The 15060-nt window shown below is 52.0% G+C and overlaps 1 protein-coding gene across 2 annotated transcripts in view; it reads right to left on the reverse strand.

Annotated features, from left to right (window-relative positions):
* The window catches only part of FCGBP (Fc fragment of IgG binding protein), a 40388-nt gene continuing 28392 nt past the window's right edge, over positions 3065-15060 (reverse strand). For both annotated transcript variants that reach the window (XM_018062405.1, XM_018062404.1), the window contains 6 exons: positions 13341-13912; positions 12430-13003; positions 11211-11410; positions 7169-7552; positions 3354-3622; positions 3065-3232 (listed from right to left, as the gene is read on the reverse strand). In XM_018062405.1, coding sequence (XP_017917894.1) covers positions 3223-3232; positions 3354-3622; positions 7169-7552; positions 11211-11410; positions 12430-13003; positions 13341-13912 — 2009 coding nt within the window. In that variant the 3' untranslated portion in view covers positions 3065-3222. The remainder of the gene's footprint in view (positions 3233-3353; positions 3623-7168; positions 7553-11210; positions 11411-12429; positions 13004-13340; positions 13913-15060) is intronic.

Consider the following 15060-nt stretch of genomic DNA (forward strand, 5'->3'; position numbering starts at 1 on the left):
GCAGCTGGACCGATTTTCTCTTCTCTTTTTTCGGCTGGGGTGGGTCTTTGTTGCTGTGCATGGGCTCTCTCTAGTTGCGGTGATCAGGGGATACTCTTCATTGAGTTGTGCAGGCTTCTCATTGTGGTGGCTTCTCTTGTTGCAGAGCAGGGGCTCTAGAGTGCAGGCTCAGTAGTTGTGATGCAGGGGCTTAGGCGTTCCGTGGCACGAGGAATCTTCCCGGACCAAGGATCAAACCTGTGTGGCCTGCATCAGCAGGCGGATTCTTAACCGCTGGTCCACCAGGAAGTCTTGGACCCCTTTCCTTGAAGGATCATTTTACACTCTCTTCTCTCTCATCAGACCTCAAAACTTTTTCTTTCTTGTTCTTAACTGATGACTTTGTTTCCCACTTGAATGAGAACATACAAGGAATCACAAGAGAATTTCAGCATCCTCTGACCCATATCTACCAGTCAGTGGCACCTGTTAACTTCCTTTGCTATAAAAGAAATCTGTTTTTGTGTTCATACACTTTACTGCTGACACCAGATATATTTCCACAACAAGCAATTCTCCAGTTCTCTGCAGACTCCAACTGCTGTCCTACAATTTAATTTCGTTTGGACACTAACTACATGGAGTTGCAGCAGACCCCACAGGTTAAGGACAGAGAGTAACGCAGGAAATCCACTTTAAGTGAGGTGGTTGTGGAAGGGCTCTGTAAGGCAGTAACAGGTAAATGGATATCTGAAAGATGAGAAGCATCTAGTCAGTGATGAGTGGAGGGAACAGCTCTTTCACAAAGGAATGAAGTAAAAAATTTGGCATGTTCAATACCCTGAAAGAGAAGGTTCCCAAATCATAATGACAGTGATAGAAGATGAGTCAGAAGAGGTTGGCAGAGGACTTCCCTGGTGGTCCAGTGGCTAAGACTTCACGCCCCCAATGCAGGGGGTTCAGGTTCAACTCCCTGGTGAGGGAACTAGATCCACACGCCACAACTAAAGATCCTGCATGCCACAAGTAAGACCTGGTGCAGCCAAATAAACGTCGTTCAGTCACAAAGTTGTGCCCGACTCTTTGCGACCCCGTGGACTGCAGCACGCCAGGCTTCCCTGGCCTCCACTATCTCCTGGGGTTTGCTCAAACTCATGTCCATTGAGTCGATGATGCCATCCAACCAGCTCATCTTCTGTTGCCCTCTTCTCTTGCCCTCAATCTTTCCCAGCATCAGGGTCTTGGCTTCAGAGTCAGCTCTTGCATCAGGTGGCCAAAGTATTGGGGCTTCAACTTCAGCATCAATCCTTCCAATGAATATTCAGGGTTCACTTCCTTTAGGATTGACTGTTTTGATCTTGCTGTCCAAGGAACTCTCAAGAGTCTTCTCCACTACCACAGTTCAAATGCATCAGTTCTTTGGTGCTCAGCCTTCTTTGTGGTCCAACTCTCTTTATTTATAAATAAATAAGTCCTTTTTTAAAATAAGAGGTTGGCAGGGGTCTTTTAGGTGAAGGAATTTGATTTTATTACAAGATCAATTTATAGCCAGTGGTGCTTATAGTGGCTCTGAGCCACTAGTGGCTGTGAGGATGAATTACAGGCAGGGAGGAGCAGATGGCAGGCATGATGATGCCAGCTGAACCAGGTGGTGACAGTGGGCATGATAAGAAAGGCAGGCAGATTTCAGTTATGTTTCGATACAATCCAAAAAGCTGTTTTGTTGAACAGGGTGGAGGGCAAAGATGAGGGAAGAATCAAGAATAATTCCCCATGTTCTGACTGAGGTTTGGCATAGTCACTGAGGTCGGGGAGACCAGTATAGGCAGGGCAGGAGAGAGTTAGGACAGAAGAGAGACTTCAGTTTTTAATGCATAGATTGGATGAACAGCTTAAGTCCTCACTCCAACTCTGTGAGGTAGGGACTATCCTTAGCTCTACTTTAAGTATGATGCTTTTGGCAGAACGCTTGTGTCCTTTCAAGATTCCTGTGTCGGAAGCTAACCTCCAATGTGATGGTATTTGGAGATGGAGATTTTGCGGGGGGTGATACGTCATAAGGGTAGAGCCCTCATGCATGAGATTACTGCCTTTATAAAAGAGGCCCAGAGAACTCCCTTGCCCTTCCACCAACTGAGGACACATGAGAAGATGGTCATCTATGAACCAGAAAGCAGGCTCTCCCCAGATACCAAATCTGTTGACGCCTTGATCTGGGACTTCCCAGGCCCTAGTGAAAGTGGAAGTGTTAGTTGCTCAGCCGTGTCTGACTGTTCGCCACCCCGTGGACCTTAGCTCTTCAGGCTCCTCTGTCCATGGAATTCTCTAGGCACTACTGCAGTGGGTTGCCATTCCCTTCTCCAGGGTACCTTTCCCACCCAGGGATCAAACCCGAGTCTCCCACACTGCAGGTACATTCTTTATCATTTGAGCCACCAGGGATCCCAGGCTCTAGAACTGTGAGAAATTTAAATGTTTGTTGTTTATAAACCACCCATTTTATGATATTTTGTTATAGCAACCCAAGTGGACTAAAACATATGAAGAAACTGAGTGGCAGAGAAATTACCATGCCTGGATTATAAATGACAAAGTTAGAAGCTGTTGATATTTTCCTTTTCTACTTCTTCCCTCCGTCCAACTTCATTTTCTCATCCATCCATTCTTCTAATCGTCCAGCTGCCCATTTCCCCCATTTCCCCACCTACATCTTTCCCAATCTATCGATCTGTCTCCATCCATCCATCCCCTCACCTGCCAGGAAATATTCATCATATGCCAGGTTCCCCAGGCATCTGACACCTGTGGGGCAGGAAGAAGGGGCTTCCCAGGTGGCTCCGTGGTAAAGAACCCACCTGCTAATGCAGGAGATATAACAGACTCAGGTCTGATCCCTGAGTCGGGAAGATCCCCTGGAGGAGGGCATGGCAACCCACTCCAGTATTCTTGCCTGGACAATCTCCTGGACAGAGGAGCCTGGCAGGCTACAGTCCACAGGGTCGCAAAGAGTAGGACATGACTGAAGCTACTTAGCAAGCACGCATGGAAGGAAGGTCACGGATAAGAAGACATGAGACAGACACACTGGTGTGCAACTTAATAGATATTTATTGAATGCTTTTCCGGTTGGCCTCAGTGGCTCAACAAAGGGGTAGAGCGGAGGGGCACAGACAACGACAGAGTGCGCCTCTCAGCCTCCAGAGGCTTCAGGTCCTGCAGCCTTCCTTCCCGGTGGATGACTGATCAGTCCTGGCTGTGAGACACAGACTCTTAGCACACTTTGTAGATGGAGCACCCACCCTGACTTCCCCCTCCCCGTGGGGACGCAGGTGCCTCGGCTCTGAGAAGCCTGGCCTCCGAGCTGTATCCCTTACCATGGGGAGAAGTCCGGTGCTTTCCAATTCTCCAACGTTGTTTCCTGGGAGTTAGGCCAATCGTTGCTCCAGTCCGCATCAAAGTTGCCACAGGCCCCACACAGCTTCCCAGCATGGTCATCGCTGACCACCACAGCCAGCTGCCCGTTGGTGCCAAGCTGCACCTGAACCCCCTCCTTCTGCTGGACTAGCACAGAGCCGTCAGGGTTCTGACTCACGGACACAGATGTTAACACCTCAGCTGGGAGGTCCACTTGGAGACCATTCACCTGGTGGTTTTGGTGGGGGGAAAGGTGGGTGAAACACAGAGGTGAGGCTGGAACTACAGAGAAGCTGGGGTGTTACTACAAAGGCGACCCCAAGGAAGACAACGAGTCCAAGGAGCAAAAGCAGAGAGGCAGATGCTGAAAGAGATGAAGGCCCGGATGGATGCACCAAATGGAGAGATGGACACCTAAGGTAATCAGAGATGTGGATGAATGGATAGAAGCACGGAGAGTGGATGGATGAAGAGACGGATCAATGCATAAGTAGGTGTGCACACAACATCCCAAAGGCACCTGGGGTTGGGGGGAGGCACTTGCACCAGAGAGATAAACGAGTCAAACCCCAGCATCATCCTGTCTAATTCTAGTTTTCAAAATAAAAGAGCCCTTGAGCATGTCCTGTTAAGTTACTGGTTCCCTAACAAGGCAACTTCATCCCTTATTTTTGCCACGCTGATGTCTGAAGACAAGTCATGACCTAGCCAGTGTAATAATCATGTGAGAAAATGACCATTTGTCCATCACAGGCTGTGGACTCAGTAACCTTGGTAACCTGATGAGTTTTTTCTTTTAAATAACTGTTGTCTGTCTTCTCTGGTAAGTTAACCCTTGTAAAGTCAGATTCCCTGGAGAGCCTTCTTTCAAAGAAAAGTTCCTTTTTTCAAAATGCTGTTGTATGTGACGCTTTCTCTGTCAGATGACTGGAGAGTCAGGTAGATAAGAAAGATAGGTAGACGGATCTGAAGAGGTGGATGGATGGACGGATGGGTGAATCAATGGAAGGAAGGAATGGGGGGAAGGAAGGGAGGCAAAAAGGAAGGACAGGTGGAAGGAGGAGAGGAGGCGGAGGGATGGGGGCAGTGAAGGACAGCTGGACAGGTGGGCGGGGAGTCTCAGCAGGCTGCAAGCTTCGATGGCGTAAGAAGCGGGACTGAGTTCTCTGTGTTCCCCAGCACACGGCCTGGCGCAGAGGGGAGGGGGATGAATGTAGTCACAAAACCAGACTCTTCCTGGGGCCAGGCCCTGATCCGGGTACTGGTGACGAAGTGACAACCAAGGGGAACAGGATCCCTGCCCACCTGAGGATCATATGCCAGTGAGGGAGCATGTCAACAAACACGAAGAAATAATGGATGACTTCAGAGAGTGACTAGCACCAGAAGGGGATAAAACAGAGTAACCGCACAGAGGCTGGGCTGAGGAGAGAGAGCTTCTGTAGGGAGTTGGGAAAGGTCTCTCTGTAGAAGTAGAGAGACTGGAACTGAGATCTGAAGGATGAGAAGGAGCCAAGGCTTAGGAAATCTGGAAGGAGAACACTGCGGCAGAGGGAACAGCAAATGCAGAGGCCTGGCGGTGGGAACAAGCGTGGTCCACTGTGTGAACAGCATAAAGGCCAGCCTGGCCTATTAGCAGCACAGCCCATGAGCTCAGGAGGGAATTGGAGGACATGAGGTTGGTGAGGCCAGCGGGAGTCTGATCGCATAAAGTCTTGCAGGCCATGGAAGGGAGGTGGCTTGAGTTTGAAATGTTGCTCTGAGACGTCGCTGCAGAGTTTTAAGCAGCAGAATGGCCCGACCTGATTCACATTTCTAGAGCATCTGTCTGCTGTGTAGAGAATTGTTTCTGGACAGATGAGCAAAGGAAGGTCGTGAGTAGGGGTCTGCAGTAATCTCACTCCTGGGCATATATCCAGAGAAAAAACACAGGTCAAAAAGATACCTGTACCCCAATGTTCATCCACTGAAGCACCACTTACAATAGCCAGGACATGGAAGCAACCTAAATTCCATCAACAGACGAATGGATAAAGAAGATGTGGTGCATATGCACGATGCAATATCACTCAGCCGTGAAAAGGAATGACATTGGGTCATTTGTAGAGACATGGATGGACCCAGAGTCTGTCGCACAGAGAGAAGTCAGTCAGAAAAAGAAATACAGTAACGCATGGATTTGGAATCTAGAAAAATGGTACAAACGAACCTATTTGCAGGGCAGGAATAGAGACACAGACACAGGGAATGGACATGAAGACATGCAGGAGGGCGGTGGGATGAACTGGAGGTCGGGATTGACCGTCTATGCACTGCCACGTGTGAAACCGACAGCTATCGGGAGCGTGCTGTCTAGTGTGGGGAGCTCAGCTAGGTGCCCTGTGATGACCTAGATGGGTGGGAGGGAGGTGAGGGGACACATGTATTATATGCCTGATTCCCTTCGTTGTACAATAGAAACTAACACAACATTATAAAGCAACTACACCCCAATAAAAAAAACATTCAGCATATAAAAGAGTAGGGGCCTGTTCACCTGAATTATGGATCCAGCAGAGAGTCAAAGAGTGATGGTCTAGACTATGCTAAAGAGAGAACACAAGCTCCCCTGCTGAAAACAGGGCTGAGTCTTGGACCATCTCCCTGCACTGGGGGAGGGATGCAGACCATCCCCTGGGGGAGGGGTGTGTGGAGCATGGGCTGTACCCCCCCACTGGACATAGAAGACACCAGTGCCTGGCTCTGCAATCCAAGAACAGGCCATGGAAACAGGACACGGGAGCTTTAGAGCAGCCTGACGTCTGTGTTTGGTCATGAGTCTCTATGACACAGGTCATGGCAGAGCAGACTATGAGTCGACATCAGTCCTCAGTTCAGCCAAAGAGACTCTCTCTAGACATTTGGAATCAGGGTGGTGAGAACTGTGGAGTTTGGCAAGTGCAAGGCAGTGATGTCAATGGAAGTCAAGGGACAGAAGGAGGACCCATCTGGGCTGGAATGGAATCAGGAGACAAACAGTGACAGGCCTGAGGGGACCCTGAGAGCAAGCTGAAAGACAGCTGAGGGCAGAGGCAAGTGGCCTGGAATTGACGGAGTTCAAAGAATGGTCCCGCTGAGCAAGCACTGTGCCTGGAGTCCATCTCGGGCCCCTGTGTCCACACCGTCACCACCAGCACTCCATCGCCAGCAAAGTGGTTCAGGGCATGGGTGGTGCTGGTGGGTTCAAGGCCTGGATCTCCCAGGTACTCTCTGAGCGACCTGAGTAAATGACTTCACCTTTTTGGGCCCTGGTTTCCCCTCTGAGTAAACGGAGATAATGATAATCCCTGTTTTATGAGTATGTTGGAGGGAATCACAGAGAATGAAGCTGACTGGTGATCAGCAAGTCTTAAACACAGAGGTACACATCCAGGGCACCTAGATCCAGCCACTCCTGAGGCTGTGTCCCTGGATCTTCTAGTTACATGGGCCGATAAATTCAGTTTTGCTCAAGGCACTCTGAAATTGGTTTTCTCTCACTTGCAACCATAGAGTCTTGATTAACACTAACATCTAAACGGGTAAGTTACTTGACGGTGCTTTTGCTCCTCATGAACTCAGCCAGAAGAAAGGGACTAAGTTTGAAGTACTGACACAAATACAAACCCAGAGAAACAAACTGCAGAGATCTGTGAAGAAAACAGACGTTAGGGCACATAGGCCACAAGGAACGCAGGCACGCTGCAACAGGAAGAACAAAGCCCAGGGGAGACACAGCCCGTGTGTCCTGGCTTACCCACACGCCCTTGTTTTGGGTCACAGTCACCAGCCCGTCCTGGAAGAAGATATGAACCAGGGCCACGGCTTCCACTTTGCCTTTGCAGGGCTGGACATCGGCAACCACACGGTACCAAGGGATGCTCTCCTGTGATCCTGGGCAGCGGAAAGAGATCTCGTAGACACCAGGGGAGCTGACGGCGCTGTGGGCCCCATCGAAGGTGGTGAGGTTGGCACCCACAGAGAGGGAACAGAGGCCATGGGGGGTCCAGCAGTCCCGGACCCCAGCCTGGACGTCGCATACACGGCCCGGTGGGCAGCTGGCTGCCTGGCATGTCAGGCCAGTGCTTGAGGAACAGGAACAGCGCTGGCTGCAGTCGGAGGTGAGCAGGGAGGAGTTCACCTGTGCACAGAAAGGGGCAGGTGACAAGGTGCGGTGGACTGCAAACACGGCCACCACCTTCCACCCTCTGCATCCATCCGGGTGACTGCAGTAACTTCCTCTAAGAAATGCAGTTTAGGACTTCCCTGGTGCTGCAGTGGGTGAGTCTGCCAACTGATGCAGAGGACACAGGTTTGACCCCTGATCTGGGAAGATCCCACATGCTGAGGGGCAACTAAGCCCGTGGGTCGCATCTACTGAGCCTGTACTCTAGAATGAGAAGCTGCCGCAGTGAAAAGCTCAGGTACTACGACGAAGAGTAACCCCTGCTCACTGCAACTGGAGAAAGCTCACATGCGGCAACGAAGACTCAACCCCAGCACAGCCAAAAATAAATAAACAAAGAAAAATTGCTTTTTTAAAAAAAGAAAGAAATGGAGTTTATTTCCCCTTTCCCATTATTCTGAGCTGGACTTGAGACTATGCCTTGGTTATTGCAATGCAGCAGAAGCACTGCCGTGCCAGGTTCAAGCCTGGACCTCAAGCGACCTGACAGCTTTACTAGTTTCCCGGAACCCTGTCCAGACACCACAGGCTAGCCCACCTGAGGAGGGACCTCATGGAAGAGGGACGGCCAGCCCTCAGCTGACCCACTGGGGGACTACAGAAGTCTGAGTGAGCCCAGAGGATGGCAGAAGAACTGCCCTGCTGAGCCCAGGCCAAACAGCAGAGCTGCAGAATTGTGAACAGTTTTTTGTTTTTTTGTTTGGCATCTTCTTTCCAAGAAGTCCTGCACTTCTAGACCCTCCAGCCTACCATTCTGCTATTAATAAAACTAGGATGAGGGACTTCCCTGGTGGTCCAGTGGTTAAGACTCTGCCTTGCAATGCATGGGACACGAGTTCAACCCCTGGTCGGGGAACAAAGATCCCACACACTGTGGGGCAACTGAGTCTGCATGGTGCAACTACAGAACCTGTGTGCCACAACTAGAGAGAAGCCTGCGTGCTGCACTAAAACCCCATGCAGCAAAAAAGCAAAAAGCAAAAAACTGGGATGAGTGGGGAAGGAATGTGGTAATCTAGCTTTCCTTTATTTGACAAACATGCTTCTGAAGAAGCAGGACAGCCTCATGGTTCAGAGGTGAGTGCAGGCTGCTGGGGTATGAACCCCAGACTCCTCCCTTGCTAATGGGTAGCCTTGGGCTGACTTCTCTTTGTCATCTGTAAAATGGGGAACATAACAATAGTCCGTGTCTCGTAGAATTGCTGTGACTATCGAATGACTTAATATCTATAACCAACTTAGTGCATAGTGAGAGCTCCAAAAACATCAATCATGGGCTTCCCTAGGGGTTTAGTGGTAAAGAATCCGTCTGCCAACACAGGAGACACAAACCCGTGTCGAACCCCATCCCAAGTCCAGAAAGATTCCATGTGCCTTGGAGCAACTAAGCGCATGTGCCACAGCTACTGAGCCTGTGCCCTAAAGCCTGGGAGCCACAACCACTGAGCCACATGTTACAGCTACTGAAGCCCGTGTGCTCTAGAGCCTGTGCTCTGCGAGAAGAGAAGCCACCAAATGAGAAACCCGTGCAGCACAACTAGAGAGCAGCCCCCACTTGCCACAACTAGAGAAAAGCCCAAGCAGCGACAGACCCAGCACTGCCAAAATAAAAAATAATAATTTTTTTAAAAATCCATCACAAAAATAAATCAACTCTTAACTTTCAATTCCCATCATTAAATGGCCATAGCCGTGCTACCTACTGCTGCTGCTGCTGCTGCTAAGTCACTTCAGTCGTGTCCAACTCTGTGCGACCCCACAGACGGCATCCTAGCAGGCTCCTCTGTCCCTGGGATTCTCCAGGCAAGAACACTGGAGTGGGTTGCCGTTTCCCTCTCCAGAGTGCTACCTACTACACTGCTGTAAATTACTGTTATTTTTTCTGGGTGTGATGAATGTGGAGGGTGAGGCCCAGTGCTCAGCGAGTGCCTTTCAATCACCCTTGACTCCTCAGACACCTAGGGTGCAAGGATGATGGTTAACCCCATTTTACAGATAGAGAAAATGAGGCTCACAGAGAGGACTGCAGTAGGTCCAATAACATCCTCTCTACAAAGATATCAGGTCCTAATGCCTAGAGCTACTAAATGTCAGCTTATATGAAGAAAGGGTGTTTGCAGATGTGATTAAGGATTTTGAGATGGAGAGATTAATCCTGGCGGGCTTTAAACACAGTCAAGTGTATCCTTAGAAGCAGGAGGCAGAGGGAGATTTTAGGGCACACAGCAAAGACTTGGGGAACATGCAGCATGGAAACAGAAATTGGAGTGATGTGGCCATAAGCCAAGAGCTTCCCAGGTGGCTCAGTGGTAAAGAATCCACCTGCCAATGCAGAAGATGTGGGTTCGGTCCCTGGGTCAGGAAGACCCCCTGGAGGAGGAAGTGGCAACCCACTCCAGTATTCTTGCCTGCAGAATCCCTTGGACACAGGAGCCTGGCAGGCCACAGTCCATGGGGTCGCAAAGAGTCGGACCCAACTCAGCAACTAAAATAGTGAGTGTTAGTCCTTCTGTCCTGTCTGACTCTTTGAGACCCCATGGACTGTAGCCTGCCAGGCTCCTCTGTCCATGGGATTTCCCAGGCAAGAATACTGGAGTGGGTTGCCATTTCCTTCTCCAGGGGATCTTCCCGACCCAGGGACCGAACCTGCATCTCATTCATTGCAGGAAGATTCTTTACCATCTGAGCCACCAGGGTAACCAAAAACAACCAAAGACAAGGCCATAAGCCAAGGAATGCCTGCAGCCACCAAAAGCCAGGAGAGAGAAGGAACAGATTTCCCCCTAGAGCTGTCATCTTGGCCCACCTATTCCGGTTTCTGACTTCTAGCCTCTATAACTAAACAAGAGAATAAATTTCTCTTGTTTTAAGGCATCAAGCTATGGTCAATTGTCACAGCAGCCACAGGAAACTAATACGGGGACTTCACCAGCATTGAGTCACACAGCAGGGAAATGTGGCAGCCTCCCTGTCCCCATCCTCGAGGGGGTCAGCACAGAAATCCTGAGTCTCCATAGACTTAGAGGATGAACTTATGGTTCCCGAGGGGGAGGAGGGGGGAAAGAGATAGTTAGGGTGTTTGGGATGGACATGTACACACTGCTATGTTTAAAATGGATAACCAGCAAGGACTAATTGTATGAAACTCTGCTCAATGTGATGTGGCAGCCTGGTTGGGAGGGGAGTTTGGGGGAGAACGGATACATGGATAGGTGTGAATGAGTCCCTTTGCTGTCCACCTGAAACCATCACAACATTGTCAATTGGCTATACCCCAATACAAAATAAAAAGCTTTTTTTAAAAAAGAAAGTAAAGAAAATCTGAGTCTCCCTCAAGCTCCTCCATCCTCCTTGTCCACCTCAAGCTCCTTGTTGCTGTTTAGTCACTTCAGTCATGTCTGACTCTTTGCAACACCATGGACTGCAGCCCACCAGGCTCCTCTGTCCATGGGATTCTCCAGGCAAGAATACTGGAGTGGGTTCCCATTTCCTTTTCCAGGGGATCCTCCTGACCCAGGGATCGAACCCGCATTTCCTACATTGGCAGGTGGGTTCTTTACCTCTGAACCTCAAGCTCCTCCACCCTCCCTGCCCACTTCAAATTCCTCCTTACCGGCAAGTATCGGCCATCGTGGGTGCAGCCGCAGTCTTGCACGGGAATACAGACACCCTGGGACAGCAGGAAGCGGTCGTCACACTCACAGCCCTCAAAGCAGCGGGTGGTACAGCCTGTGAGGCCGGAGAGAGCGGCACAGGAGCCCTGGCAGGAGCGCGTGCAGACGGAGTAGTGGCTGTTGGCTGGGCACTGGAGCGCTGCAGAGAAAGGAGCGGGGTGGGGTCACGGCTGCTCGCTGAGCAATGAACGGGACCCACTGCACACCTGGATCTGAGCTGCTGGTGCTGGGGACACAGCTCCAGGCCCTGCCCTGTGGGGCTCAAGTCAGTGGGACAGACTGTGATGGCCCAGTGTGATCAGGGGAAATACAGACAGAAAGTCAGGGCCAGGATGGGAGCTGTGAGGACCCAGGGGAAGCATGCATAGTGAGGGCCTGGGCTCAGGCTAAGCAACAGGTGGATGGTGTGGCTGCCTTGAGATGAGGACCAAGATTGAAAAATAAGAAGATTTAAGTTTGGGGTGAAATGCTGATGTCACATGGGAACACAGGAGGTGTGTGAGGGCCCCCTAAGGACACCTAGTGGAAAATGTTCAGGAAGTCACTAGACCCATGAGGCTAGCAGTCAGGAAAGAGGTCAGAGAGGGAGACAGACAGTGTCCACTGCTTGCATGTAGGTCCTCCTCTGAGAAGAATGAAGGAGACACAGCTCTGCCCTGGGGTCATGAGTGGCCACTGCTGTGTCCAGGAGAGTCAAAGGAGACACAGCCCTGTCCTGGGGGTTTGAAGGAAACAGATAGGCCCTGACTGGAGGTTAGCTAAGAGGTACAGTCTTGGGCTAGGGGTCTGAGGGGGCTGAAGTCTTGTCCTGAAAGATCTAAGGGGTGATGGTCCCATCCTGGTGGGGGTGGGGCAGGGGCTGGTGGGGGGCAGGGGCCGGGGTGAGACTCGTTTTACTGTGTGACCTCCTGACCTGCCTGACCCACGCTCCCAGGTCACCACAGAAGATGTCCAGGAAGGGCCCTGAGAACTGTAAGAGAAGGTTTTAGGAGAGCAGGCCTCTGAAAGGAGTCTGAGAAGGGCCAGTCAGCCGGGCAGGAGCAAAGCCAGGAGCAGGGTGTGCTAAGGGAGGAACTGGGGCCCTGCCCCTGAGATGCAGACAGGACAGGGGGCACCAAACCTGAGCTGGAGTCCTCCCAGGGGTCCCCAGACACTCACGGCAGAAGCTGTCTGTCCTCCATGGCTTCACGGCCATGCCAGCCGCCTGGCAGGCTGCTGTATAGGCTGCCAGGCTGCGGCAGAGGTAAGTGACGTTGCCCTTCTGGGCACAGAGGTCATACACGCACTGGCGGAAGTACTCAGAGGGGCTCAGCGCCGCATGGCAGGCTGAGAAGGGGCCGTTGGTGTCCTTGAGCTGCCCGCAGGCCTCGAGGCTCTCATATGGTGCCGTCTGCTCTGCTGAGCACACAGGGCAGCCTTGGGGTCCACAGCCCTCGCTGCAGCCCTGGGAGGAGCCAGGCGCCTGCCACGCGGCTCCAAAGGCATCCACGCTGGGGGCTGTGGCGCCGCTAGGCAGGACAAAGTCATCATTCCAGTTGCCATTGAAGTTGCCACAGAGGCCACAGAGCCGGTCGTGGAAGGGGGAAGGGATGGATATGAGGATGTGGGCGTCGCCATCATAGAGAAGCCGCAGGTCCTTGGTCGTCTGCAGAACCATGTTCCGGCCCTCGGCCGTCACTCGCACGTGACCCACAGCCACAGGCAGGGCTACGGCCTCACCATCCACAGTGACCTGGATGGAAGGGCCAGGTGGGTCAGGGACTCAGAGAAGCACAGGTTAGCCTGTCTCCTTGGACTCCCAGGCCACAGACTCTCTCTCTCTCTCAGTTCCACTGGGGTGAGGCCATGTACCCCAGAGACTTCCCAGGGCAGAGTATGTTTCCTTCAGAGACCCCAGGCTGACAATGTCTCCTCAGTCCCCAAGGCTGGGGCCGTGTCTCCTTCAGGCCCCCAGGACAGATCTATGTCCTCCTTAGTCCCCTTGCACTGGCTTCATATATCTCTCAAAATCCCTAGGTTAAGCCCTCTCCTCCTCAGACCCCCCCCAGGGCAAGGCCGGGTCCACTTACCTGCGGACCCCGAGCCAGGCTCACCACCTGGCCGGCCACAGTAACCACCACACGCTGGGGATCTCCAGCTGCATTCTTCTCAAGCACAATTGTGAAGTCCTCGTCCTCAGGCTGTGGGTGGCAGACTTTGGCCAAGATATAGGAGCAGGAGCCGTGCAGGTCGTAGACGCGTCCATCCAGGGTAATGTAGTGGATGCCCCCATTGGCCAGGCAGCGGCCACAGCCAGTGGGGCGACAGGCCTGGACACCGTCTTGTACCCGGCACTCCTCGTAGGGCCTGCAGGTCTCGCCCTCCTGGCAGCTGACTTGGCCGCCAGGTCCACACTGGCAGTGCCGCCCACACTCGGGGCCCGGGTAGAAGGTCTCGCCCAGCGGGTAGTAGCGGCCCTCGTGGAGGCAGCCACACTGGCCCACAGGCACGCAGGAGTCTCCACTGAGCACGAAGCCGGCGTCACAGACGCAGCCCTCACGGCAGGTGGACTCGCAGCCCTCGGGCGCTGAGAGGCTGGGGCAGCTCACAGGGCATGAGTCACCGCAGAGCTGGTAGTGGCTGTGGGCAGGGCACTGGAAGGCTGTGGGGACAAAAGGGGAAGGAGGCAGGGCGTGAGGGAGGGGGACGCCGGGGAGGCACAGAGCAAGAGAAGCTGCTGGGGTGACTCTGTGTGTTTTGCCTGGGATATCTCATGAGCGAATCTGTCCAGGGATCTGAGTCGGGTGTCTGACCCAGCACGGCCAACGGGGTATTCAGTGTGGGGATCTGGGAAGCAGGTCTCTCCAGCCAGGCTGCGTGTCAACCTGCTCAAGTATTTCTAAAGATCAAGTCAGTCTGACTGGGTGACTCCAACCTCATATATCTGACCAAGATATGCAGGATTAGAACCGACCGTGAGTATCTCAGGGTATGAATCTTGCTGGGATGTGGGGCCAGATGCATCTTGGGGTATGAATCCATCTGAGTATGCCTGCCTGTGGATGTCTGACCTGGAAGCCTCTCACAGTCTCTCTGACAGGGTCTGTCAATGTGTGACTCTGACCATATGTATATCATTGGGCGAAGCCGACAGCATAAATGTGACCAGGAGATCTGCCTGAGGGGAACTGCCTGGGATTCTCAGACCATGAACCTGTATGTATCTTCATGGGGCTATGTCAGGGTCCTGATTCCACCCTGATTCTACCAGGTAGGCATATCTGCCCATGTGCGTCTCTGTATAAATGTGACCAAGTGTCTCTAACCAGAGGAGGCCCTGTCTGAGGTTATGAGACGAAATCTATCTGACCCTGTGCATTACCCTGTTTAAAAACATAAAAACAACGAAAACAGTCTAGAGGCATCTGGAGCTTCCCTAGTGGCTCAGCATAAAGGATCTGCCTGCGATGCAGGAGACCTGGGATCCATCCCTGGGTTGGGAAGATCCCTTGGAGAAGGACATGCCAAACCACTCCAGTACTGCCTGGAGAATTCCATGGACAGAGGAGCCTGAAGAGCAATAATCCATGGGGTTGCAAAGAGTCAGACACAACTGAGCAGCTAAACAGCAACAACAGAGGCATCTGACCAGGTGTAGCTCTCTAGGGCTCTCTGACCAGAGGTAACTGAGAGAATCTACTGGGGTGATCAGGCACCCCAGTCTATCTGAGTGCATGAATCCTGACAGTGTACTGGACTGGACATGGACATCTCTTTGCTGACAAAGGTCCATCTAGTCAAAGCTTAGGT

Source organism: Capra hircus, chromosome 18, assembly GCF_001704415.2.
Source record: "Capra hircus breed San Clemente chromosome 18, ASM170441v1, whole genome shotgun sequence".
Taxonomy (NCBI): Eukaryota; Metazoa; Chordata; class Mammalia; order Artiodactyla; family Bovidae; genus Capra; species Capra hircus.